A 27,999-nucleotide genomic window follows, 5' to 3' on the forward strand; every position below is an offset into this window, starting at 1 on the left:
TTAATCCTGGTTTTAAAAAAGATCTGTAATGAATGTCTGTAAAGGTCTTTATAGAACCACTCAAGTCATGAACATTCAGTTTTCACAGTATGTACATTTTGTAAGTTGACAAATTAAGAAGGCTGATATATTTGTTTGGGTAGACTTTATTTACATACATTTTAATCATAAGCAAAGTCATTATCTACAAGTTGAAACAATGTACTCCCTTTAACTTAAGGCACTGCAAACTTCCTTATAGCACACTCACTATATTTACATGCTGTTTGAGAACTGACAATAAATACATACTCTACACCTAATCTTTGTCCTTCTTTTGTAATGTTATAAATTAAAAATGAAATGAGCCACTCTTCACAAAAAGAATTAAAGCCAACAAGCCTTAAAGCTTCCCAGGTGGGCAGAGAGGGATACATCCAAGACCAGTGCAAAGGCAGAGCCTTTAATATCCCAAGGCTTTACCTGTGGGTTCTTAAAGGAAACCTTCTGGGCAGCACTGCCAGCACGCCTTTGCCATACCCTACTGCTTTTACAGAAGAGCACACATGATAGGTGGCTAACAGGAACACACCTGGACCTCTACTAGAGAGTCAAGGTACTAAATTCTGAGCTGACTAGTGCAATTACCAACAAGTACACAGACAAACACGTTCCCATTATCTTTGGGTACTATCACCAAGAGCTAAATATTTTGGAAGCCAAATATTTTCTCCTGAACAGAAAGCAGAGCAGGTTTAGCTAACACAAACACTAAATCTCCATGTCAAAGCCTATCTTTACTAAGAAGGTTTTCTCAGAGCAAAACTACAGCCAGGGGCTTTAGTTTTTGTTTTTCAAGGATACAAACGAACTAGCAGAAAGTTCAATATGATAATATACTTGATTAAACAAATACTATTCTTGTCTCCTGAATAAGCACTTTATAACATTTTAACTAGTTTTAGTATTCTGAGAACAGAATAAAATACAAAATAAATCCATGTGCTGCAAGGACTAAGACACTGGCAGAGCATCCCTTCCCATCCCAGCCTTTATAAAAGTCTGTTCTACACATGGACACCAAGTGTAAGGTGCAGCCAGGGGAAGGAGACCGCACTGGGATTGTGCTGGGATCCGCAGCACTGTGGGAGCTAAACTGTCTTCAACTCTGCTGGAGACAAGTCCTAAGTGCCCACCTACTTCTTCTCAAAGCGAATATTGCAGTTTGTTACTTTCTTAAATGGAAATTGAAATAAGCAGAGATTTCTCTATTGTTTTACTTGATCAACCCTTCAACCTTTAGTATCTCTACTGCATGTAACAAAATAAATCAGAACACTTATGAACAAAATCATTCCTATCCTGTTCTTAAAACATCCATTCTGTGACCAAGAGCATAGATTATGTACGCAGTACAGAAATGCCTCTCAAAACCCAAATACAATGAGGCTCCAGACATCAAACTTTAAGGAAATTCACAGTGAGCCAGTTCAGCGCAATAAATCTAAGATGACTGACAAGTGTCGAGAGTCATCACGGATCATCGGTGTCTACCTGCACTGCATACTTTAGACCCATCTTGCGTCTCAAGAGCAATAATCAAGTTTGCTTTACGTTGTCAGAATGCGGGAGATCACCCCAGTACCAGGAAGCAGTGGTCTGTTGTCCAATGGACATCATGTAGGCTGTTTTGATAGCTCTGGCTCTGAGGACCCAGCTGTGGAGGGAGTGAATGATGACAGTGCTTCCCAACAACTCTCTGGTTCTCGGAGTTATGATGAGTCAGGCGAGCAAGCGAGCAGTAGCAGGGCTGGAGCTGCTCTGCCCTTAGCACGCAGCTGCTGCCAGGGCAGAAGACACTCAACTCCATTTTACATGGCTGACCACTCGACTGCACAGAAGGCACATTCAAGAGCCACAAAGGTCAAGTTCAAAACCCTGACCTTGCAGCTTTATACTCTCGTCATATTTTTTTTCCTACAGCATTGAACACTTCCAATAAACATGAGAATTGAAAATTATAACAAAAATATGGTATTTTTAATAGTGATATTAAGTTATGAGTTGGTAAAAGTATGCGCATAAAGTCTGCAAGAAGTAGCCTTTCCTTGAGCCGAACCTTCCTCGACAGCTGTGTTCTGGCACATGTCCCTTTCACATGTCACATGACCTCTGCACATTCACTCATACAAACACACTGGCACACACAACTTGCTCAGAGACGTTAAACACAAACAGAGAAGAATTTTTCTCTATGCTCTTTGAAACTTCTTATAAACAATAGTATCCAAAAATGTAACTAAAACAAACAGATGAACAAACAAAACCCCAAGGTATTGCTATGTAACCAAGCTGGACTCCATCTCAAGGCCTCTGCCTCATCTTTCCTACTTGTGTGCACCACTGTGCCCAGCCCCAGACTCAGCTTCTGAGGTGTCAACAGCTGACGGGTCTTACTAAGCTCGGGCTCTACATCACATAGTCTTCCTTGGGTTTTGATTGTTTTTAGCAGCTTTATTTAAAACAGTTTCTTTGTATGCTACAGTTATGCCCTGTGGCTAATCGGTTTTATTAACTATCACAGAATTTCCTATCTCAAGGGTTTTCTTGGGACACACACTAACTAAAGACAAATATAAAAATATATGCAACTTTTTCTCTAGGGTACACAAAATGCACAAATTACATAAATAGTTTTGTGTCATTTACAAATATATAAACTTGTTAGAAAAGCATGCCTATTAAATTCTGGTATATTTTCACTTAAAGATATATTTCATTGAAAGTAAAGAAAGAAGAAAGGAAGAATAATGGAAAGAAGGAAGGAAGGAAAGAAAGAAGGAAGGAAGGAAAGAAGGAAGAAGGACTCAAGTTTTGTTTTGTTTTTTTGTTTTGTTTTGTTTTTTCTCAAAGGCTAGTCTTGCTAGGGACATTAGTGGTTTGAACTGATTTACCAGCAATTAAATACCATCAGGGTTATTTGCATCAGGCAACACACCAAAACAGGGCACACACACACACACACACACACACACACACACACCCCAGAGTAATTTTGCCATGTGTGTCTTGTCTTTTGAAATATACCTTTTTTATGGCTGTAACACCACTCCTTGCATGGATCCTTAGTTTTGAAATTAATAAGACATGGTGAATTAATCAATTAAAGGGTCATCGTCATCTTCCTGCAGCTGAAGACGGGAGAATGGACGGGATGTGGATGCTCTGCTCCGCATGAATATCATGAGGCCTGTTAGCATGGTTAATACCAATAGTGCACTAACAACAATTCCAATGGCTTCTGGGAGATTAATGCACCACTGGTCCACCAACAAGCACTTGGTATGACTGAGGGTTCCATTATTGGGATGTGGTTTTAGTCCCAGGATGTGGCACATCATTGGATAAATATCCACAGTGTTGATGGTGCTCTGCCTGTAACCTTTTCTAAAGGCAGGTCCGTGGGCAGCAAGAAACGGGTGCATACTAGGCAGGGAATTATCATAGCCATGGTCACCTACTGGAAGAAAAGACAAAATTACGTTATTAAACATCAGTGTTTTACTACAGAATATCTTGTTCACTATAACTACACCAGCTTCTTGTCTCCATCCATTAAGGTTCTGGCTGGCTGCACTAAACAGAAGCCAGACGTGAAAATCTGTTTCCTTCAGCTTAAGGCAGCCTGCATTTCACACGCACACACCTCTTTTCCCAGGGACCACAGCTTTAGACTTCAACACTTCTCAACCTGAGGTACTTATGTTTCAGCTCTAAGCCCCTTATTTCACCTACTCATCCCCAGTGCTAGTTGCAAGAGCTGAGGGTCCTGTACAACTGGGAGAGAAGAAAGAACACTGAATGGGGGATGGGATTCCAGACTTAACTCTCTCAGTTGTTCTAATAAGCAACACCATGGCATAACACATCACTGACTTACTGCCGGCTAATCAACACCTCAAAAGTCAGGAAGGGCAGGTAAGTGAGGATTTTAGAGAAAGCATTTGTATACTGAATATAAAAGAAATGCAGACAACTCTAGCTTGTAGCTCCAGTAAATGTTTGGCTTAAAGAAATAATGGCTAACCATCCCCATAGAAATCTTCAGTTTGGCTCTAACGACCTTGTCTGTGAATGTGGACCACATGCATTTCATGAATTTCCATTTTAGGGATGTGGAAGTTTGATGTAGTATACAGAGGACTAATATCACAAGCCTCCAATGATTCCACTGTGATTAAAATTGCAATTCAAGTAATAATATGAAAAAAGTATTAGAGGGCAAAGTCCTACAAATAGTATTTGTCTGTATTTCCATATTGATGGATTACGATGGTTTTGTTCTCTTCTCTGTATTTTCCTAGTTTACAAAAATAAGTATTTAAAACAACATAAATATAAATAGTACCCAGTCTACTTTACACTTGCCACCTACTTCCACATTCCCATGTTACAGTCAGTCCACACCTAAGTGTGGTCCTTCACCTTCGTTTGCAAGCCAGCTTTCGTTACTACACATACTTCAACTAGCTCACAGCTCTCCATGCCAGTTCTCAAGCTAGAAAACCAGAGCTGGGCTAAGTAGCTCAAACAGAGAGCAGCTGGCCCAGGAAGCCAGAAATATTTATTACCCAGCAATTTCAGAACGTTTGCTGAGCATTGCAATGGACTTCAAGATCAGAATTCTTAAAGTAGTAACACTCAAAACAAAACAGATACCAGATACATAAGTAATCACCATCTCCCTGTACATTCAATCACTGAGCAGGTGTGACAGATCGACTTTGCTAATTTAACCATTTGTTTGCTTTTAACTGTTGCCCAGTGACCCACAGAACCAGAGCACATAAGGAAGTGATTTCATCATCTAGGAAAGTCTGGGGTCACTAGGCAAACTTTTTTTCCCCAAACACATACAGGGAGAAGGAACTGGAAAGTGAAAGTGCAGCTCTTCCCTGGAGTCACACAACCTCCAGACGGAAGAGTGAGCTGTGGCCACAGTACACGGCCGTGCGAGGAAACCCACGTGAGAGCTGCCCTGCAAAGCTGAGCTGATAGTACGGTATGAACAGAACTACAGCAAAGCACCTGCCTTTCCAAACACGGTGTGATGGAGCCTCAGAGACTGCACAAGCGCAGAGATAAACACTTACATTTAAATGATGACTTGTTCAGGGTGATTGTCCAGCCTTCCTCAGCAACCAAAATAATGGGCTGAATTCGACTGCTGTGTTGGTAGTAAAATCTGTTAGGGATAGCTTCTTTGAGATAAACATTCATGTGAGGGTTACAGCGTTTCAGTTTGTCATAAACCTCTGTTACATCTGTAAAAGGGAAAGGCGAATGGGAAAACGGTGGCTGACTCGGAAGCCAAGATATATCTGACTAGCATAAATAGAAATACATTCTGGATAATATTATCTAGTTAAATTGCTTTTATTCTTCACAACAGACTGTAACCAGGCAACAGTGTCACAGATGGGCACTTGGAATAACCCACACATCCGACCAGCCTGTCCTGGTTGACTCAGAAAGGGGAGAGTCCTTACACTGAGTTTCTTAAGTGAATATAAACTATGATTTACTACTGATAACTAATTCCATCACTGGAAGACATGTCTATCTCACTTATTTTAGACAGCTACTTACTTATTTTGGGAAGAATCGCAGCCACAGGGGTCAAGTCTATAACACTGTAGTTTGAACGGTCGATGCAGGAATCCAAATCTATCAGTCTGTTCTTAGAACACTGAGCCATCCCATGATCGCTTGTAATGATCACATTAAGGCTGTCCCATAGTCCTAACACCTTGAGCTTTAGGACAATATCACCAATAAGGTCATCTACTTCTTTCAATACCCGGCGCATGTTTTCTTTATCTTCAGGCCCATACTTGTGGCCGCTTACATCTGGTTCTTCCCAATAGAGCGCTGCAAAGGTGACTGGTGGGTTGGAACTGCTGAGCCATGTGGTAACGTTACCCAGTCTTTCCTTAAAGGACACGGAGCTGCTATAGTTCATAAAATAGGAAGCTGTGATATTGTGAATGGGCACATCAGTGCCAGGCCACATAGCGGCAGCGCTTGACCTGTTTTCCTGAAGCTGATTGGTCACCCAAATAGGCTCCGCTCCATTCCACCAAAACGGATCCTTATCATTGGATTCAGAAAAATGTTTCTTTGTGACACTGTCATACATGGAGTTGGCCACGATGCCATGGCTTTCCTCATATAAGCCCGTCACAATGCTGTAGTGGTTTGGAAAAGTTTTGGTGATAAAAACATTTTTAACATGTTCCACCAAGACACCTTCTTTGATAAAGTTCTGGAGGTGAGGAAGGTCATAGCTCTTCAGGTAGTCAGCTCTAAAGCCGTCAAAGGATACCAGAAGTAACCGAGGTGCTGAGCTATCGGAAGAGTTCCCTTTATAGCCAGTGACAAGTCCCCAAAACAAAGGAATTACTAATATCTTCATATTGAACATGTTGCACACAGCAGCTAGGGCCCCTAAAACATAAAAACAACCCATAATGCATAAAGTAGTAACACTATTTAAGTTTCAGAAATTTACCCAGCAGAAGAGAATCAACATTTACAAACCCTGTAACATGCTAACTCTTCTGATGCAACTTAGAACTTAGCTTCAAAGAAAAACAATGAAGTTGAAACAGAAAAAAAAAATTGCCTTTTCTTTCCCAGTTCACTACCAACATCCATGTTTTGTCTATCTTGCTCATCTAGTACAGCAGAAATTATCCTAAACATTTACAAAAAATAGATGAAAACATAAAAAGGATTCTTTTGTTCAAAAGACAAGCTCTCTTGGTTCACGTCAGCCCACATGAGTAGCCGGTGGGAAGTCCACCATGTTGGCCCATCCCCAGTGTGTGTTTAAGACAGAACTACTGCACTATGCCTAACTGCACTGTCTAGAAACAGCCCACTGATTACTGGATTAGTTGCAATTTCATAGTGTGCCTAAAAATTTTCAGAGACAGTTACCTCTAATGGTTAGAGAGATGAGGAGCCAATTCAGTAAGTTCTGCAAAGGCTGGGCAGCTACATGCAAAAGAATGACCATGAAACTCTCATCTCCTAACACACAGAAAAGTTAAACCAAGACCGACCACCAACCTGCATAAAAGCTAAAGTCCTAAAGTCCTTAGAGGAAAATTTGGCAGTGACTCTTCATCACCTTTGATTATGTGCAAATCTCAGACACCCTGCCATGCACACAGATGCAAGAGGAGATCACCAATGACTACCTCTTGTATAACTCTATTTAGATGAAACTTTTAAGAAGGCCATTTCTATAGAGATAAGACAGCATAGACGGTCTTAGGGGTAGGCTTGTGAGAAAGTACCAATAAATGTCAGAGGGAAGGAAGTTTCCTTTGGGGGTGGTAAAAAGTGCCTTCAGATTGCCTGTGATGGTGGTTACAGCTTCAGAAAGCTGTACACTTAAATGAGTGAATCTAATTGTATCTTACATATCAACATATATTTTAAAAAGTGGAACTGTATCCTTAAATGTCCCACCACAAAAGAGCAAACATCTTTATTATTTCATCTTACCTCAAAAATGGTGTGAATTTTACATCTTATAATGCAGATTTGGGTGTTTTTAACGTGAAAATGTCTTGCACTACTTCCTATATTCAAAGTGATACCACATAGCGAAACCTATGTCTGCCCTTCTCCCACAAAACACAAATGAGAAAAACTTTCTTCCCCAAATCCTGAATAAAGAGGATGTTTAAAAACAAAACAAAACAGAACAAAACAAAACAGAACACGTGCTATTATGAATCCCAGAACTCTTAGGGGAATCGAAAGCACTGCTTGTCTTTAAGCTCAGCAATGTGGACAGAGTAGAAAAGTCTGCCAGAAGATAGGGTCCTTGGCCATCTGTTCTCTCCTAGCTTCCCGTTCTTGTAGGTAAAAGGTCAATGCATAAAGTTTAGGAGCAGGTCCTCAATATTCACTTCCCTCATCCATTTTAGTTATAAAGTTAGTTAGGCCTGTGCTATGGCAGGCAGAATGTTACAATGGAACTAATGATAAACTAAGAAGACTTTAGTCTCTTTCTATCCATGGTAGCTCTTTAGTCTACCGACTGGTAGGATTCAGAAAGTTTACTACCATCTTAATTTCTTGCTTGTAACATGTATAGAAACATTACAAGTTAACAAGCCGGACACCACTCTCTGAGCTAAACAGAGCCATGTCTGTCAGGACAGCTTTCCTCAGCAGAGTAGAGATCCATGTTTCATGCTAACACTGAGTCTTCAGCTATAAACAAATCGCCCATCCAAAGGTCCTCAGACCATTTTCATGGAATGAGAAAGCCATGGATCCAGGAGTGAAATTATAAAATGCTGTAAGAAATTCTGTAATTCTCACCCCAACAAAACCCCAAAGGGAATTTAAAAAGGGGGGCAGGGGAGGGGAAAGGGCAGATATATCTGGACTAGCAGTAACTGGAAATCTGATATAGTCTCCAGTTTGGGGGTGGGGGTGGGGAAATATCCCTTGCCTCCTCTGGGTTAACTGTTTGCCTAAACGTCCATCAGCTCTCACTGAATCCTAGACCATCGAAGGCTTGGACTGGAAGAGGGTAAGGGAAAAGTCCCTGATCAGCCTTAGCATTCCCTCTGCTCTTTGAAGCAAAGAAATTCAAATGTGGCTTTAAAATAGCAATATCCTTTATTGCCCGTGTGGCACAGGTAACAGGTGGTTTACCCATAGATTTTTATTAAGTGCTTAACCTAAGGGAAGAAACCCAACTCCCTGAAAGTTTTCTAAGTCTCAATGATTCTACGATTCTAAATGGTTCTCCGCTGTTCTAGGCCACACATAGCATCTTCAACTCAGTTACATCTTACTGCACACAAAATGCCCCATGATGTACATCCAACAAACTTTCTTCCCAGGCACACCCAGTAAAACTGCCTTTAAACTTAGTTGAGGGGTAAGGCAGGGGAGAAGCACGAAAACTCAACAGTCCCCCTAAAACTGAGAAATCTCTGGGGAAACTGGAAGAAAGGGGAAACCCACACATCCGCGTGCTTCTCTCTGCAGCTGGCTCCTCTGGAGTCCCACCAAAGGTACAGGGGATTTTTTTTCCAGTCACTGGCTGGACAGCCATCCAGGCTCAGGGCTGGCTCCAGCATTGGGAAGGGTTGTTTGCGCAGCGCCTACCCAGCATCCGGCATCTCCCTCAGCCTGCTCTCTACATTTTAGATCAGGAATGCCAATTGACAGCACGAAAGCACTGACCCTGAAGCTGACACCCAGGCAGCCGTGGCCCCGCCCTTACGCCTTGACCCTGACCCTGACCCCGGCCATGACCCCCGCCCCTCACCTAACGCCACAGTTGACATCCACCTGCCGCCGTATGCTCCTCCTCCCCGCCTCCCTGGTCACCCCACGCGCGTCTCCACTAGCGGAACCGACCCGCGGGTGGAGAAGAAGGAACCAGAAGCTCTCACCGTCTCTACCCTCCGCCCTCGGCGAGCTGGGGAAGGGAGTGGCATTTCCCTCCGGGACTCACCCGCCTCCACCGCCACTTCGGTCTGGCGCGCGGAACTCAGCGCTAGCGGAACCCCGCGCTCCCGGCCACTATCTGGTCGGCGGACGCGGGCGGAGCGCGGCTCCGCGGAGCGCTTCCTGGGACGCCTGCGCAGTAGCGGACGCCCCCCCCCACCCCCCGCGCGCGGGCCCCCGCAGAGACTGGCGCTGCCCCGGGGCGCTCCGGAGGCTCCCAGTGCGCAGCTGCTGCGGGACGCCGCAGAGAGCGCCTGGGGCCGACCGCCGAGTGTGAGACGCGTACCCGGATTGGATGCCCGAGCCCGCGGTGAATGGGACTCCCTTACCCATTGGTTCATTTAACGGTACCACTCGGAGACAGGTAGAATGGAGCTGGACAGAGAGGTTTGCCTTTCCCACCCTCTCACCCGCCCTGGCTGCCCTTTTCTTATTACTCTGTTGTGGGTCCCTTGTTTTAGGCAGAAGACGAAGAAGTTCCTTTTGCCTTCACCTGCACAAGGAAAGACACTCTGAAACAACCAGTTCATTTTTTTTTTCTGGTCATGTTTCTGCCTTTTAAAATTCCCTTTCTGTTTTAAAATCATCCTCTGGTCATCTCACGCGCACATTCCTTCTATTTAGAATAAGGTGTTGTCTGTTTCTACAGTCCCAAATAAAAGTCTGTTGGGGTCCTCAAACTAAGTTTGTTCTAATTTTGCCACAGCCGTGGATGTGAAATTATGCTCGTGCCTTTAAAACTAGTATTAATAGCTGAATTATCCAACTTCAAACTTAATTAGCAGAATTGCCCGAGATATATTTCTTTAATATTTGTATTGCCCAGACATAGTTGACAAAGAGGTTAGTATTTTTTCTTTGTATCTCTAATGCCCAAAGGTGAACCTGACATGCATGGACTTACTCAATGATTTTTGGGTTTAACGAGGTATGTTAAGGTACTCCATGTTTAAATGCTTCCTCTGTTAAGATGCAAGTGCTCAGAAAATGTTTTCATTACAGTATCTACACACAAGATACTTAAGGGGATACAATTAATCGAGTTAAGGATATCAAAATCATATACTATACCCTGAAATCTAAAAGACTTAGCTGGAAACCCAGTAGCTGGATTTATTGGGTTCTGGGCATTAAACGTCAAAGGCTGAATTTGGTACCCTGCTCTGAGTTGAGAGTACAGCCATAATTCAGAGCCTGGGTGCAATCAAGGAGACAATTTTAATATGAGTGTAGTCAGTTCATTATTGATTCCAGTTTCAAGCCTCCAGCTATCCTGTACATTCACAAACTGGAGCGTCTTGGACCCACAGGTTGGCTTGGCCAGCACTGAGTAATGTTGGGCACTGAGTAAGGTTGTGCCTCAACCTGTTTGAGCTTTATCTCCTCATCTGCAGAGCAAGTCCTGGACCAACCTCTCAGGGTTCTTGTCCAATACGTTTTCTAAAGCAAATAAAGCACTCAGCCAGTCACCGGTCATCGTGTTAGCTGCCATTGTCACTGCGATACCGCCAATTGTTTTGAACAATAGGGTAAGATGGAGTTCTAGGGGAGTTTATGCAATGTACAGTTTAACAGGACTTAAATTTCTGCTTTTGGGAACCGAGATTCTGCATATCCTGATGCAAAAAAAAAAAAAAAAAAACAAAAACAAAAACAAAAAAAAACAAAAATAAAAAACAAAAAAACAGAATTGAGTGCTCTATGGGTGGCACATGTAATAAAGAGAGCATCAAGCTGATCACTAACAGAAAGAAACGCTTCCTTATCCGGTCTCCTCCACTTTAAGATAAAGCAGTCAAAGCCAAAGAGGCAAAATGGTCTCCCTTGGCACCAAACTCCTGTTATCTCTCTTATATTTCCTTTATCAACCATGCTTGGAATCCATGTCAAATAGGGGTAAATGATAAGTGCTATTTGTTTCCTTGTACAACAAGAAATCCAGAAGAGAAGATACACTTCAGAAATTGCTGGCTTTGCAACTCATCGAGTGGGGCATTACTCATGTACGCCGCTCCCCTCTTCCTACTTGGAAATTAATTGGCATATGTATCCTTTCGTGGAAATGATAAGATCTTTTTCTCCCCCACCCCCCGTATACCCTGGGTGATATAAGCGACTTCTTGGGGGTTTCGTCTTTCAGTGACACCTCCCATTTCAGTTAAACTAGTTCCTGTCTCACATGCCCAACTCTAAGCCAAGAAAAACAAAAATAAAGAACAGGTAATTGCCAGTCTTTCCATCCACACCCTAGGGATTATTTATCAAAACGACTTTTTCCTTAGTAGATTTGAGATGGAGTGGGTGCTGGAAAGGACCTTCTAGAAATGTAATGATGAAAGAATGGGACATTACCACTGATCTTCATTTCTGATGTGATTTTGTTTTTTTACATACATGTTTCATTTAGGTGAGACTAACATTGACTTACAGTGTTCTCTCATCTCAGCTTTGAAAAGAGGGTTTTATAGAGAAATCCTTTAAACTCACCTTGTGTTAGACACTGCCAGGAAGCAACAGCCGAACTCATTATTCACAGATAGATATTGTGCTCCAGAAAGAGCTGGCCCGGCTCAGTTCACAGAGGCTAAAGTCTGTGTCTCCACAGGCAGCCACAGAGTTAAGGTAGCATGTCAAAGGATGTTTCTTTGTCCTTCATGAACCAAGCTCAAGATTTCCTGTCCATTCGCTAACCCAAAATGTTAAAATCATTTTAGTTAATTTTCAAAGTTAAAAAAAAAAAAAACCTCATGCCCAACTCATTGTTGGCAGGAGTTAGGTCAGAAGTTACAGGAAAATGGTTTCAGAGCAAAAGCCACACCCTGGCCACAGCAAAACAATAGCAGCTCACTGCCCGGTTCTAAGCAGACAGTCATGAGACGCAAGCCAGTGGGTTACTCTCAGGCCTTCAGAGTGCAGGGTAAGGTTCAGATTCTCATATATACCAGATGCTTCTATATTATAAATATACAATGTAGGTTTTATTGTAGCTGTAAGGCATAAACCTACCTTATGAAACATAGCTTTGTAATGACTTAGAAAGTTCAGTGAATGAAATCACCTAGCTTGGTTTTTTTTTCCATTTTTTATTAGGTATTTAGCTCATTTACATTTCCAATGCTATACCAAACGTCCCCCATACCCACCCACCCCCACTCCCCTACCCACCCACTCCCCCTTTTTGGCCCTGGCGTTCCCCTGTACTGGGGCATACAAAGTTTGCGTGTCCAATGGGCCTCTCTTTCCAGTGATGGCCGATTAGGCCATCTTTTGATACATATGCAACTAGAGTCAAGAGCTCTGGGGTACTGGTTGGTTCATAATGTTGTTCCACCTATAGGGTTGCAGATCCCTTTAGCTCCTTGGGTTCTTTCTCTAGCTCTTCCATTGGGAGCCCTGTGATCCATCCATTAGCTGACTGTGAGCATCCACTTCTGTGTTTGCTAGGCCCCGGCATAGTCTCACAAGAGATAGCTACATCTGGGTCCTTTCAATAAAATCTTGCTAGGGTATGCAATGGTGTCAGCGTTTGGATGCTGATTATGGGGTGGATCCCTGGATATGGCAGTCTCTACATGGTCCATCCTTTCATCTCAGCTCCAAACTTTGTCTCTGTAACTCCTTCCATGGGTGTTTTGTTCCCAATTCTAAGGAGGGGCATAGTGTCCACACTTCAGTCTTCATTCTTCTTGAGTTTCATGTGTTTAGCAAATTGTACCTTATATCTTGGGAATCCTAGGTTTGGGGCTAATATCCACTTATCAGTGAGTACATATTGTGTGAGTTCCTTTGTGAATGTGTTACCTCACTCAGGATGATGCTCTCCAGGTCCATCCATTTGGCTAGGAATTTCATAAATTCATTCTTTTTAATAGCTGAGTAGTACTCCATTGTGTAGATGTATCACATTTTCTGTATCCATTCCTCTGTTGAGGGGCATCTGGGTTCTTTCCAGCTTCTGGCTATTATAAATAAGGCTGCTATGAACATAGTGGAGCATGTGTCCTTCTTACCAGTTGGGGCATCTTCTGGATAAATGCCCAAGAGAGGTATTGCTGGATCCTCCGGTAGTACTATGTCCAATTTTCTGAGGAACCGCCAGACTGATTTCCAGAGTGGTTGTACAAGCCTGCAATCCCACCAACAATGGAGGAGTGTTCCTCTTTCTCCACATCCACGCCAGCATCTGCTGTCACCTGAATTTTTGATCTTAGCCATTCTGACTGGTGTGAGGTGGAATCTCAGGGTTGTTTTGATTTGCATTTCCCTGATGATTAAGGATGTTGAACATTTTTTCAGGTGCTTCTCTGCCATTCGGTATTCCTCAGGTGAGAATTCTTTGTTCAGTTCTGAGCCCCATTTTTTAATGGGGTTGTTCGATTTTCTGAAGTCCACCTTCTTGAGTTCTTTATATATGTTGGATATTAGCCCCCTATCTGATTTAGGATAGGTAAAAATCCTTTCCCAATCTGTTGGTGGTCTTTTTGTCTTATTGACGGTGTCTTTTGCCTTGCAGAAACTTTGGAGTTTCATTAGGTCCCATTTGTCAATTCTCGATCTTACAGCACATGCCATTGCTGTTCTGTTCAGGAATTTTTCCCCTGTGCCCATATCTTCAAGGCTTTTCCCCACTTTCTCCTCTATAAGTTTCAGTGTCTCTGGTTTTATGTGAAGTTCTTTGATCCACTTAGATTTGACCTTAGTACAAGGAGATAAGTATGGATCTATTCGCATTCTTCTACATGATAACAACCAGTTGTGCCAGCACCAATTGTTGAAAATGCTGTCTTTCTTCCACTGGATGGTTTTAGCTCCCTTGTCGAAGATCAAGTGACCATAGGTGTGTGGGTTCATTTCTGGGTCTTCAATTCTATTCCATTGGTCTGCTTGTCTGTTTCTATACCAGTACCATGCAGTTTTTATCACAATTGCTCTATAGTAAAGCTTTAGGTCAGGCATGGTGATTCCACCAGAGGTTCTTTTATCCTTGTGAAGACTTTTTGCTATCCTAGGTTTTTTGTTATTCCAGATGAATTTGCAAATTGCTCCTTCTAATTCGTTGAAGAATTGAGTTGGAATTTTGATGGGGATTGCATTGAATGTGTAGATTGCTTTTGGCAAGATAGCCATTTTTACAATGTTGATCCTGCCAATCCATGAGCATGGGAGATCTTTCCATCTTCTGAGATCTTCTTTAATTTCTTTCTTCAGAGATTTGAAGTTTTTATCATACAGATCTTTCACCTCCTTAGTTAGAGTCACGCCAAGATATTTTATATTATTTGTGACTATTGAGAAGGGTGTTGTTTCCCTAATTTCTTTCTCAGCCTGTTTATTCTTTGTATAGAGAAAGGCCATTGACTTGTTTGAGTTTATTTTATATCCAGCTACTTCACCGAAGCTGCTTATCAGGTTTAGGAGTTCTCTGTTAGAATTTTTAGGGTCACTTATATATACTATCATATCATCTGCAAAAAGTGATATTTTGACTTCCTCTTTTCCAATTTGTATCCCCTTGATCTCCTTTTGTTGTCGAATTGCTCTGGCTAATACTTCAAGTACTATGTTGAAAAGGTAGGGAGAAAGTGGGCAGCCTTGTCTAGTCCCTGATTTTAGTGGGATTGCTTCCAGCTTCTCTCCATTTACTTTGATGTTGGCTACTGGTTTGCTGTAGATTGCTTTTATCATGTTTAGGTATGGGCCTTGAATTCCTGATCTTTCCAAAACTTTTATCATGAATGGGTGTTGAATCTTGTCAAATGCTTTTTCTGCATCTAACGAGATGATCATGTGGTTTTTGTCTTTGAGTTTGTTTATATAATGGATTACATTGATGGATTTTCGAATATTAAACCATCCCTGCATTCCTGGAATAAAACCTACTTGGTCAGGATGGATGATTGCTTTAATATGTTCTTGGATTCGGTTAGCAAGAATTTTATTGAGGATTTTTGCATCGATATTCATAAGAGAAACTGGTCTGAAGTTCTCTATCTTTGTTGAATCTTTCTGTGGTTTAGGTATCAGAGTAATAGTGGCGTCATAAAATGAGTTGGGTAGAGTACCTTCTACTTCTATTTTGTGAAATAGTTTGTGCAGAACTGGAATTAGATCTTCTTTGAAGGTCTGATAGAACTCTGCACTAAACCCATCTGGTCCTGGGCTTTTTTTGGCTGGGAGACTATTAATAACTGCTTCTATTTCTTTAGGTGATATGGGACTGTTTAGATGGTCAACTTGATCCTGACTCAACTTTGGTACCTGGTATCTGTCCAGAAATTTGTCCATTTCGTCCAGGTTTTCCAGTTTTGTTGAGTATAACCTTTTGTAGAAGGATCTGATGGTGTTTTGGATTTCTTCAGGATCTGTTGTTATGTCTCCCTTTTCATTTCTGATTTTGTTAATTAGGATTTTGTCCCTGTGCCCTTTAGTAAGTCTAGCTAAGGGTTTATCTATCTTGTTGATTTTCTCAAAGAACCAACTCCTCGTTTGGTTAATTCTTTGAATAGTTCTTCTTGTTTCCACTTGGTTGATTTCACCCCTGAGTTTGATTATTTCCTGCCGTCTACTCCTCTTGGGTGAATTTGCTTCCTTTTTTTCTAGGGCTTTTAGATGTGTTGTCAAGCTGCTAGTATGTGCTCTCTCCCGTTTCTTCTTGGAGGCACTCAGAGCTATGAGTTTCCCTCTTAGAAATGCTTTCATTGTGTCCCAAAGGTTTGGGTACGTTGTGGCTTCATTTTCATTAAACTCTAAAAAGTCTTTAATTTCTTTCTTTATTCCTTCCTTGACCAAGGTATCATTGAGGAGAGTGTTGTTCAGTTTCCACGTGAATGTTGGCTTTCCATTATTTATGTTGTTATTGAAGATCAGTCTTAGGCCATGGTGGTCTGATAGGATACATGGGACAATTTCAATATTTTTGTATCTGTTGAGGCCTGTTTTGTGACCAATTATATGGTCAATTTTGGAGAAGGTCCCGTGAGGTGCTGAGAAGAAGGTATATCCTTTTGTTTTAGGATAAAATGTTCTGTAGATATCTGTTAGGTCCATTTGTTTCATAACTTCTGTTAGTTTCACTGTGTCCCTGTTTAGTTTCTGTTTCCACAATCTGTCCCTTGATGAAAGTGGTGTGTTGAAGTCTCCCACTATTATTGTGTGAGGTGCAATGTGTGCTTTGAGCTTTACTAAAATGTCTTTAATGAATTTGGCTGCCCTTGCATTTGGAGCATAGATATTCAGAATTGAGAGTTCCTCTTGGAGGATTTTACCTTTGATGAGTATGAAGTGTTCCTCCTTGTCTTTTTTGATAACTTTGGGTTGGAAGTCGATTTTATCCGATATTAGAATGGCTACTCCAGCTTGTTTCTTCAGACCATTTGCTTGGAAAATTGTTTTCCAGCCTTTCACTCTGAGGTAGTGTCTGTCTTTTTCCCTGAGATGGGTTCCTATAAGCAGCAGAATGTTGGGTCCTGTTTGTGTAGCCAGTCTGTTAGTCTATGTCTTTTTATTGGGGAATTGAGTCCATTAATATTAAGAGATATTAAGGAAAAGTAGTTGTTGCTTCCTTTTATTTTTGTTGTTAGAGTTGGCATTCTGTTCTTGTGGCTGTCTTCTTTTTGGTTTGTTGAGGGATTACTTTCTTGTTTGTTCTAGGGCGTGATTTCCGTCCTTGTATTGCTTCTTTTCTGTTATTATCCTTTGAAGGGCTGGATTCGTGGAAAGATATTGTGTGAATTTGGTTTTGTCGTGCAATACTTTGGTTTCTCCATCTATGGTAATTGAGAGTTTGGCCGGGTATAGTAGCCTGGGCTGGCATTTGTGTTCTCTTAGTGTCTGTATAACATCTGTCCAGGCTCTTCTGGCTTTCATAGTCTCTGGTGAAAAGTCTGGTGTAATTCTGATAGGCCTTCCTTTATATGTTACTTGACCTTCTCCCTTACTGCTTTTAATATTCTATCTTTATTTAGTGCATTTGTTGTTCTGATTATTATGTGTCGGGAGGAATTTCTTTTCTGGTCCAGTCTATTTGGAGTTCTGTAGGCTTCTTGTATGATCATGGGCATCTCTTTCTTTATGTTTGGGAAGTTTTCTTCAATTATTTTGTTGAAGATATTAGCTGGCCCTTTAAGTTGAAAATCTTCATTCTCATCAATTCCTATTATCCGTAGGTTTGGTCTTCTCATTGTGTCCTGGATTTCCTGGATGTTTTGAGTTAGGATCCTTTTGCATTTTGTATTTTCTTTGACTGTTGTGTCGATGTTCTCTATGGAATCTTCTGCACCTGAGATTCTCTCTTCCATTTCTTGTATTCTGTTGCTGATGCTCACATCTATGGTTCCAGATCTCTTTCCTAGGGTTTCTATCTCCAGCATTGCCTCACTTTGGGTTTTCTTTACTGTATCTACTTCCCTTTTTAGTTCTAGTATTGTTTTGTTCATTTCCATTACCTGTTTGGATGTGTTTTCCTGTTTTTCTTTAAGGACTTCTACCTGTTTGGCTGTGTTTTCCTGCTTTTCTTTAAGGGCCTGTAACTCTTTAGCAGTGCTCTCCTGTAATTCTTTAAGTGACTTATGAAAGTCCTTCTTGATGTCCTCTATCATCATCATGAAAAATGTTTTTAAATCTGGGTCTAGGTTTTCGGTTGTGTTGGGGTGCCCAGGACTAGGTGGGGTGGGAGTGCTGCGTTCTGATGATGGTGAGTGGTCTTGATTTCTGTTAGTAGGATTCTTATGTTTGCCTTTCGCCATCTGGTAATCTCTGAAGCTAGCTGTTATAGTTGTCTCTGTTAAGAGCTTGTACTTCAGGTGACTCTGTTAGCCTCTATAAGCAGACCTGGGAGGGTAGCACTCTCCTTGGTTTCAGTGGGTAGAGTATTCTCTGCAGGAAAGCTCTCTTCTTGCAGGGAAGGTACCCAGATATCTGGTGTTCGAACAGGACTCCTGGCAGAAGTTGTGTTCCACTCACTAGAGGTCTTAGGATCCCGTGGAGAATCCTGTGTGGGCCCTTGCGGGTGTCAGGCAACTCCGCTGGCCAGGAAGCCCGAGGCTCGAGTGGAGCGGAAGGGGCTTTTGTCCCGGGTCAGGCCCGGGCAGTCTGCTTCCCTATGTACTGCAGTCTCAGGTCCGCGCAATTGGATTGGGGCCAGCGCTGTGTTCCACTCACCAGAGGTCTTAGGATCCCGTGGGGAATCCTGTGTGGGCCCTTGCGGGTGTCAGGCAACTCCGCTAGCCAGGAAGCCCGCGGCTCGAGTGGAGCGGAAGGGGCTTTTGCCCCGGGACAGGCCCGGGTAGTCTGCTTCCCTATGTACCCACCTAGCTTGTTTTAAGCAATATTGCATCTGAGTCATCTTAGTTAGAGGTGATCAAAAAATCCTGTATAATCTGTTGTGACACTTCTTCATCCTGAGAGATATTTTCCCAAGTGTTTAATAAAATGAGAAAGCAGAAAGTCTTCTGAGGCGTTTTTTTTTAGTAATGTTCTTTTTAAAATTTATTTATTGCATGTAAGTACACTGTAGCTATCTTCAGATACTCTAGAAGAGGGCAGCAGGTCTCATTAGGGATGGTTGTGAGCCACCATGTGGTTTCTGGGATTTGAACTCAAGACTTTCAGAAGAGCAGTCAGTGCTCTTAACCACTGAGCCATCTCTAGCCCCCTTCTGAGGCTTTTTTATATGGAGATTAACATGGTCACCCCCTCCCCCCAGAGGAATGAAAACACCCTTAGGGGACCTCTAATCTAAAGAGATGAAAAGAGAAGGTATTATTCTGGTGTTATGCCTGCTCAGCTTCCTTCCTTTTTCTTGTGTTCTAATGGAGACTAGCTACTTTCATTTCTTTTTTTTAAAAAAAAAATATTAATTGGTGTTATTTTTAATTATGTGTATGAGTGTCTGTGTATGGCTATGTGTAAGTGAGGACAGGCACATGAGGAATCTAGAGACTGCAGGTCCCTCTGGAGCTGGTATTTCAGGCAGTTGTAACCTGCCTATGTAGGTGCTGCAACCCTAATTCAGGTCCCCTGAAAGAGCAGGGCCTGCTCTTCACCACAGCACCATCTCTGCAGTGTGGCTGCTCCAGCTTCTTAGTCTAGGAGAGATCGGTGAGGCTAACCATAGTACGCCTTCATCTCCAGAAAGGACTCTGGAGGCGCCTTGATTAACTCTAAATTGGGGACTTTCTTGGGTGTGGGAAGTTATTTTTTTTTTTAAATAGAAAATCAGAAGAGTAATAAACAAATTGGAGCGAGTTGGTAAAAACTGACCCAAACCTGGTCTATTGGAACAATTCCACTCCACTACCTGAAAGATTTTGTTCCGTCATGGGGACATGCTCCAATCCCAAACAGTACAATCTCTATAAACACTTGATGAGCTAATTGAGAAAGTCAATGTTTCAACACAGTTGTTACATTGGAAGTCTGTAAGCCTAGAGGTGATCCTGGACAACATGGTCCCTGGAGAGGGAAGAGCTGATGGGGAATAAATCGAGGCAGAAGAAAGAGGAACCGAGAGCAGGAGCTCAACACTCAGGGACATCAACTGCTTCTATCCACGTTTCCTTGTAACTTCATCAGAATGTCATTTGTACACCCCGGTATATTTGTTGTTGTTGTTTGTGTAGCTATGTATGTGCATTTGTCTGTGCCACATCACATGAGAATGGGTGAGAGGACAAGCTTGGTTGTTGGTCCTTCCCCCACACCTTGTAAGAGGCAGCCCCTTAGTTGTTCTTCGTTGTGCTCTCTGGAGCTTCCAAGGGTTCTCACGCCTTTGCCTCGCATCTCACCACAGAAGCACAGGTATTACAAAGGCCCTAGGAAGCTTCCAGATTATTTGGCTTCTGGGATTTCTAAACTCCGGTAATTTGTGCCACAAGTGATTTATTCACTGAACTATCTCCCAGCTTCTGATAAATTCTTTTCTCCAAAACTAGTCAGAATTGAGTTCCAATGGCTTATATCAGATATGAAAATCCAACTGATAGTTTGTCCTCTGCCATCAAGTGAGGTAAACACTGTGAGAGAGACACCACAGAGGAAGAAGCTATATTCAGTTGCAGGAAATGACCTAGAATGGTACAAAGTGATAAGACATCCTAAAAGCTAATTGGTCACAGAAGAATATAAAAAATGTTTATATAGAGAAACAGAAAATAGATGCAAAAGACAATAAAAATCTCCCAAGGAGCCGGGCAGTGGTGGTGCATGCCTTTAATCCCAGCACTCGGGAGGCAGAGGCAGGTAGATTTCTGAGTTTGAGGCCAGCCTGGTCTACAAAGTGAGTTCCAGGACAGCCAGGGCTATACAGAGAAACCCTGTCTCGAAAAAAAAAAAAATCTCCCAAGGAAGGACACAGGGAGCAGAGTACAGGACACCGTGAAGTGGGCTGGCTGGTGCTGGAGCTGCATGTGTGGTCACGTTGCTAGAGCTGAGGCTTGGGTGGTACCTAGGCAAGAAGCAAACCTGCATCACTTGTTACACATACGCAGAAATGGAAAGACTAGCCACTGCCTTTCAGTACTTCAGCGATGCAAGGCACTGGAGGAAGAGACCCCATTTTGTGTTTATTTTATACACTACTAAACAAATTTGTTTACAGCCAGCCACAGAACATACTCTAATTTATCCTGTGTTACAATGTGAAAGGCCCTCCATTTGGAATGGGTAAAGATAGTATCTCTTCTCAAATTTAGAGTCTCTTGACAAAGTGACTTCTGAAACAAGAACTTCATTCCTGTCATTTTATTTGTCATTTATATCTTCTAATTATTTGCTTATTCTATCATTTTCACTGGGGATACTCTCCTGTCTCTTAACTACAATAAGTATTCTTCCTAACAGCACAATTAAAGGAATTCTATTTAAGGAATAAATCCTGTAACCTCCCAATGAGTGTACTCCTTTAAGATGTATGCCAGTTTCGGTTCGCTTAAGTGCAGATAGATTAATGTGATACCTAATGCATTTTCATGGTTTGGCTTTCCTCCGGTTTGTTGAGCCATCCCATGGCTTCTGTTTAAACTGGGACAGATTCCTCCCATAAAGATTTATACCTGAGAAATTACGTGTGATACCTGAGAACTGGTGTTTTTCAAAAGCCAAGCTTTTTAACTGTCAAACCTAATACTCCTTATGGTTCAGCCTCTAGTGATTCAGCGGCAATGCAAAGCTAGCTCCCCAAACCAGTATCTTCTCACTTCCCACACCCATATGATTTATCTTCAGCATCCAGACATTCTTGTCTCAATAGGATGTTTCCTTATTGTCTCTCACAAGCTTATGTACACTTGGCACCCAGGTTAGTGGTGCCATTTGAGAAGGTTATAGAACAGTGGTTCTATATACTGGGACTCTTCAATACTGTTCTTCATATTGTGGTAACCTCCAGTCATAAAATTACTTATTACTACTTCATAATTTCTTCATAATTTTGTTACTGTTACATTACTGAATCATAATATAAAAATAGATACTTTCCAGTGTTCTTTTGGGGGTTACAACTCAGAGGTTGAGAAACATTGTTCTAGAACCTTAAGGAAATGCAATCTCGCTAGAGGAAGCATGTCACTAGCGGTGAGCTTTAAGAGTTTGTAGCCTCACCCCACTTCTAGTTCACTTTCTCTGTTCTCTCTGCGTGGTCAAAGATATGATCTCAGAGCTGCCTGCTACCATGGCTCCCCAAACACTACCGTCTTTCCCTCTGGAAATGCAAGCCAAGATAAACTCTGCCAGAAGGCACTTTGGTCATGGTGTTGCATTACAGCAATAGTAAAGTAGCTAATAGTTATCATTTCTAGAGTTGCTAGGGTCACCCAATGATTTCCAGACATCCCTCTCCCCAGCAACTCCCAAACTTCATGTTCATTTCCATGTTATTTGCTCACTCACATTTTTCCTCAGTTGTCTATCTGTCTGTTTGACTGTCTGTCTGACACACACACACACACACACACACACACACACACACACACACACACAAAACTAATGGCTGTTATGTGCATATATTAATTTGACAGGGTGTTTCTAACAAACCCTCACAGATTGTGAGGCTAATGGTCACAGAAATGTCTTAGTTGACAGTTTCAAAGGCTAAAAGTCTAAGCTGAAGTATCAGCAAGCTTTGGAGGGCCTCTCCCCTTGGCTCTTGTATGGCCATTGTATTGGTTAGCTTTTGTGAACTTGATAGAAAACAGAGTCATCTGAGAAGAGAGCAGCTTCTCTGATAGAACACGCTACTTACGTTGGCTTGTGGGCCTTATGTTTGGTATTGTCTTGGTTGATGGGTGATGTGGTGTGAGTTGTGTCCTGGGTGCTGTCAGAAAGCTCTAGAGCCCCAGAGCAAGACAGTAAAGAATGTTCTCCATGGTTTCTGGTCCAGTTCCTGGCTCCATGTTCAATTCCTACCTTGACTTTCTGCCCTGATTCTCCTTTATGATAGAATAAATGCTTTCCTCCCCAAGTTTCTATTGGCCATGGTGTCTTATCCCAGCAATAAAAACCAAACTAAGATAGCTATCTTTCATGTCTGCATAGTGTCATTTCTTTGTGTATATCCTAATATCTTTCTTTAAACTTTGTAGTCTCTTAAAGATCTGCTTTAATTACCTCTTTAAAGGTGTAATCTCTAAAGTCCCACACCAAGACATTCGGTATTGGAACTTCATCATATGAATTTCAGGTAGGTGGGAATGCAATTCAGCTCATAACACTACCCACTCAAAAGACTGAGGAGTCTGCTTGCCAGCATAATTTACCTGCTTGCAAATGTGACCTGACCTGCCTCTTACCTAGAACCCACACAAGCCGGCCAGTGTCATATAACCACTTGCTTGTAATGAGAACTGGCTGATTTTGCCTGGGTGACTGACCTTTGCACTAAATTACTCCTCGGCTGCCTAGCACCACGGCCAGCCTGCTGACATCACAGGCATCTAGGGCAATGCTGCCCTCGAACTTGCTTCCATCTCCTTCTAGCAATGCTTTGGTCACACCTCTCCTTCTCTAGGCTCTGCTGTACCTACCTCCCCAATTCCTGCTTCCTTTCCTGCTACACACTGTCTAGTCTCTACTGGGAAGCCAGACAGTTTTGCAATTGAAAATTCACTTACTGTGGCTCAGCTACTTTGTTCTAGTGCTATGTACTAGGCATAATTGGCTTCAGTTTTTTCCTTATTCTCAAGAATGTTTTACATGTATACAAAGATATATGATCATATCCATGCTTCATTTCCTTTTCCAACTCTCCCTTTAGCCCAGCAGCTGTCAATTGCTTTGAGATCTCTTTGCTTTCTTGGCTGATGTCCCATGTCTTCTTATCTGAGTATTTTCTTCCCAGTTTGCTGCTGTATACCATCATCCTTGACAAACAGCCTCTTCCTCATTTTTGCTTGAGAACTTTGGCCTTCATCCCATCATCAGTTTTTCTCCATATGTAGCTTTGTGGGTCTCACTTGCATTTTGCCATATTCATTAAATCTCTATATTAGCAGAAATCATCTTGGTAAACTGTTAAGGATTTCAGATGTTTTTAAAGCAGCAATTTTCAATACGTAGAACCAAATTTACAAGTATACAATGTATAACAGTTGTTTAAAGGTAAGGTAGACCAAGCTAAAAAACTGTTTATGTGCAAAGGCTTCCAGGAAAAAACATATAGAGGCCATGTTTTGTTTGTTTATTTGCTTGTTTGTTTTAAAAATCTTAATTATGGATTCTGCTAAAACTAGTTATGTGACTATAGGCATATTAGCCTCTTGAAGTTTCTGTCAGTCCCCTTAGAGAATGGAAATGTGCACGCCATCCTGTGTGTGTGTGTGTGTGTGTGTGTGTGTCTGTGTCTGTGTGTGTGTGTCTGTGTGTGTGGTGCGGCAGCTCGCCACTTCTCGAGGTTCCTTCTACTGTGGCCTGGTTGCAGGCTGGTTGGCGAGCCTGGCAATAATTTCTCCAGGATTGAACTACAGCTGCCTGGTGTCTGCTTGCTGGAAGGACTGGACTGTAGCTGCCAGTTCGCATTTGGTATCTGCTTGCCTAGAGGACTGGTCTGCAACTGCTGAGTTGTATTTGGTGTTTGCTACAGGACCAAACTGCTGCCAAAGAAGCTCAACCTCACCCCCAAAGAACTCTTATGAACAGGCCCACTTCCCCCATATCCTAATAACGTTTCTCTTCCATTACCTCTGCTGGGCGGTGGGCGAGAGGAGAGGTTGAACCCTTATTGAAGTAGGTTGCAAAAATATATGCCTACAGATTTCTCATTTGGTTTACGTTTGGTTCTGTTTTGCTTTTTCCCTAGCCACTTGACGTTTCCACGTGTCACAGCTCTGACCTCAGCAACTGAAGTCAGAAAGAAGGCAAAGATTGCAAGGCAGACAAAGCAAGGGTTGAGGCGGGTAGCAAACAGAAGCACATTGTCATGGCAAATATCTGCCTAGCGTGTATGCAGATCTAAGACCATGGCCTAAATCACACCATACCAAGGTGAGGAGCTGGGCGGCAACTCACCAGAGCGGTTAAAGAGAGTGCCGGCCCTCCTCTTTAGGGCAGGCTTTTAGACCACCAGGACGATCTGTTCTGCCCTTCATGTCAATGAGGAAATATGCCCATCAGTGAGTCCCACTCTCCAGCACTTGAGCACACAGCAAACGCCAGCCACATGGCCAGTGGACATCCACAGCCCCCATAATCCATCCCCCCACCCTGAGTTTTAAAGATGTTCACAGCCTTTGCATACTCTAGAACTTCACAGAAATGAAAGTAAAAATTTCCCACAATCCTCTCACCTGTGTTTTTCTAAAAAGTATGCATTGACTCCTTTTCCCCCCTGTGAACACAGAAGAAACCACTGCCTGTGCACATGTCAGTGTGCAGTGATAATCTTTCTAGAAAGTTCTGGCTTCCTGCCGCGGTCGCTTTACTCCAGGAAATTGTGACGTCCCGATTGTTCCTCCAAAGCTTTGAGAACAGCCAGGTGACTGCCTTGCCCCAAGCATTATACCTGTAGCGAGGATAAATTGCGCATCTTTCCCGAGTTTGATCTTTGAGCTAGCCCAACTTTTATTAGGTTTCAACCTCTCAAATTGAAATCTTGTGGTGGAACCTGTCTAGGAAGTTTGACGTTTCTAACCACAGTTTAACCACATTCTTTGCTCTCACCTCCTGACCTTTCGACCAGGAAAGAGAGCCACCAGTTGCTGGTGCTCCCTCCCACACCTAGTTAGCTGGGTCCTGGAGGCATCTTCCCAGCGGGGCATCTCTGAGCTTGGTGGCTCTGCACTGGCAGTGGGCCCTGCTCAGCAAAGAAAGAACAATATGGACTCTGTTCTCAATTAGTGTGTAACCCTCGGGGCAGGCACAGGCTCACTCCTGCTCCCCTGTACTTTAATGGCCTAGTCTGATGTTCCTACAGCTCGGGGCCAGGTGGGGCAAGAGCCCAGAAACAGGAGAGCACCTTGCATTCCCTGGACAAGCTGCGGAGACCTTCTAACAACAGTCCTTCCAAAGGCCGTGGTTCCTCCCTCCTCCCAGACTTGGAATAAGGAATACTGGCATAATTCTGTTTTTGTTTTTTGTTTGACTCCTTCAGTGCTACTACCTCTGAAATATCAAACATAAAGCTTTTTCCAGAAGGAACTGGCATTTGCCCTAAGCACATGATACTGATACTGCCTAGGAGGTAATGTGGATCCACCCAGAGGAATTCTGGACGTAAGTATAAGGCTAGAATAATGTCTGCCAGAGAGATCTTATCCTAAGAATCTAAACTTAGATGTTCTGACAATCTAAAACCAAAGTGATCTATTTTTTTCATTATAATGTACTTATGTCTGTCTGTCTGTCTGTCTGTCTGTCTGTCTTTCATTCTATGTGTGTGCAGATTGAAAGCTGCCCAGTGTGGGTGCTGAAAACAAAACTGGGGTTCTCTGTAAGAGCAATATTCGATCTTAATCACGGAGTCACTGCTCCAGCCTCTAAAGTTTGCCTAATTGTAACATGAATTTATTGCTCAGTCATACTTTGATAAGCATCTTCTAGAACTGGAACAAGCAGGAAGTGTGCTCCTCAAAGAAAGCTATATTTTGTTTGAAGATTATTTTTAATACATTAAAAGAAATTTAAAATCTGGTTATGTAAAATTCCCACCCAAAGGGAGAATTTTTAAAATACAATGATGAGTCCTACTATTGGAAACCTTGCCTGGTTACAGAAAATGGCCTTCCGTTCAGGGTCTTATGCCATGTTTGGCCTGGGAGGCCTGCTCTTTTCTGAAGAAAAATGGAGGAATAGTGGATCTGGGGGAGAGGGGGGTTGAGAGTGGGGACTGGAAGGAAAAAAGGGAGGGGAAGCTGGCTGGGATATAATATGAAAGAATAATAAATGAAGGAGAAGGAGGAGGAGGATAAGGAGGAGGAGGAGGAGGAAGAGGAGGAGGAGGAGGAGGAGGAGGAGGAGGAGAAGAAGAAGAAGAAGAAGAAGAAGAAGAAGAAGAAGAAGAAGAAGAAGAAGAAGAAGAAGAAGAAGAAGAAGAAGAAGAAGAAGAGCAGCAGCAGCAGCAACTACTACTACTACTACTACTACTACTACTACTACTACTACTACTACTACCACTACTACCACCAGGGCTAGAAAAATGGCTCTCCAGTTCAAAACCTTTGCTGCTCTCCTAGAGCACTAGGATTTGTTCCAGCACCCAGATGGCAGCTCACAAGTTTTTAACTCTAGTTCCAGGGAAGTCAACACCATCTTCTAGCCTTCACAGGAACAAAAGTGGTACACAGTCATACGTGCAGGCAAAGCGCTTACCCACAAATGGTAGAAATAACATAAAACGACAGTTACTGATGCCCAGGCCTCTTTCTATGCATCACTCCATGCTGAGCCTTCTGCTCTAAGGTAGGCTGCATCCTCCAGCTGTTAAAAGCACCAGCGGGTTCCAGTGAGAGGCCAGCTTTCAAGGGCTGGGGCCTTCAAGGGTTCAGCAGCCAAGAGGACTTACTGCTCTTGCAAGGGACAGACAGAGTTTGATTCCAAGCACCCACATTGGATGGCTCTGAACTCACTGTAGCTCCAATGTCAGGGGATCTAAACCCTCCTCTCGCCTCCAAAGGCAGCTTCATACATGTGGTGCACATACACATACACATACACATAGACACAGGCATGCACACATGCACAAAATAAATCTTGGTGGGGATGAGGGGAAGAAAAAAATTTATTTTGACTCCAGTAAGGAGCCTGCACCCAAGCAATTGGTTCAGCACTAACTAACAATAACTGAAACATCTGCAGGTCTTCATTTGGATTCGATGTTCTAAAGTATATCTATTTACCTGAGCAGAGGGGAAGTCAAGACTTCTGTTAAGCACCACAACTCCAGTGACTCTGCCTGGGGACTGGACAAGAAGCTGAAGCACTCATCCTTTATATTTGTTTACTCAAGTTTTTCAATGAAAGGCTTTGGCCATAAATTCAAAAAACGAA

The 27,999-nt window shown here is 42.5% G+C and overlaps 1 protein-coding gene and 1 long non-coding RNA gene across 6 annotated transcripts; one reads left to right on the top strand and one right to left on the bottom strand.

The window, feature by feature from the left end:
• Window positions 1-128: 128 nt before the first annotated feature.
• Enpp4 (ectonucleotide pyrophosphatase/phosphodiesterase 4) lies at window positions 129-9,631 on the bottom strand. Of its 5 annotated transcripts, none has more exons than XM_017317438.1 (4): window positions 9,344-9,429; window positions 5,629-6,486; window positions 5,133-5,303; window positions 129-3,496 (listed from the first exon to the last, which is right to left on the bottom strand). In XM_017317438.1, exons 1-4 carry the CDS (start codon window positions 9,360-9,362, stop codon window positions 3,135-3,137), a joined length of 1,410 nt encoding a protein of 469 aa, XP_017172927.1. In that variant the 5' UTR covers window positions 9,363-9,429; the 3' UTR covers window positions 129-3,134. The 5 variants fall into 5 exon arrangements, with proteins under 5 accessions (XP_017172927.1, XP_006524196.1, NP_001344925.1 ...); XM_006524133.1 differs by having other exon boundaries at window positions 129-3,499; NM_001357996.1 differs by lacking the exon at window positions 9,344-9,429 and adding an exon at window positions 9,533-9,631 and having other exon boundaries at window positions 131-3,499.
• Gm34917 (predicted gene, 34917) lies at window positions 9,606-27,999 on the top strand. Its single transcript, NR_167720.1, has 4 exons — window positions 9,606-9,889; window positions 24,815-24,999; window positions 26,105-26,226; window positions 27,808-27,999. It is a non-coding gene; the product is annotated as a predicted gene, 34917 (long non-coding RNA).

The sequence above is a fragment of the Mus musculus genome, chromosome 17, assembly GCF_000001635.26.
Source record: "Mus musculus strain C57BL/6J chromosome 17, GRCm38.p6 C57BL/6J".
NCBI lineage: Eukaryota > Metazoa > Chordata > Mammalia > Rodentia > Muridae > Mus > Mus musculus.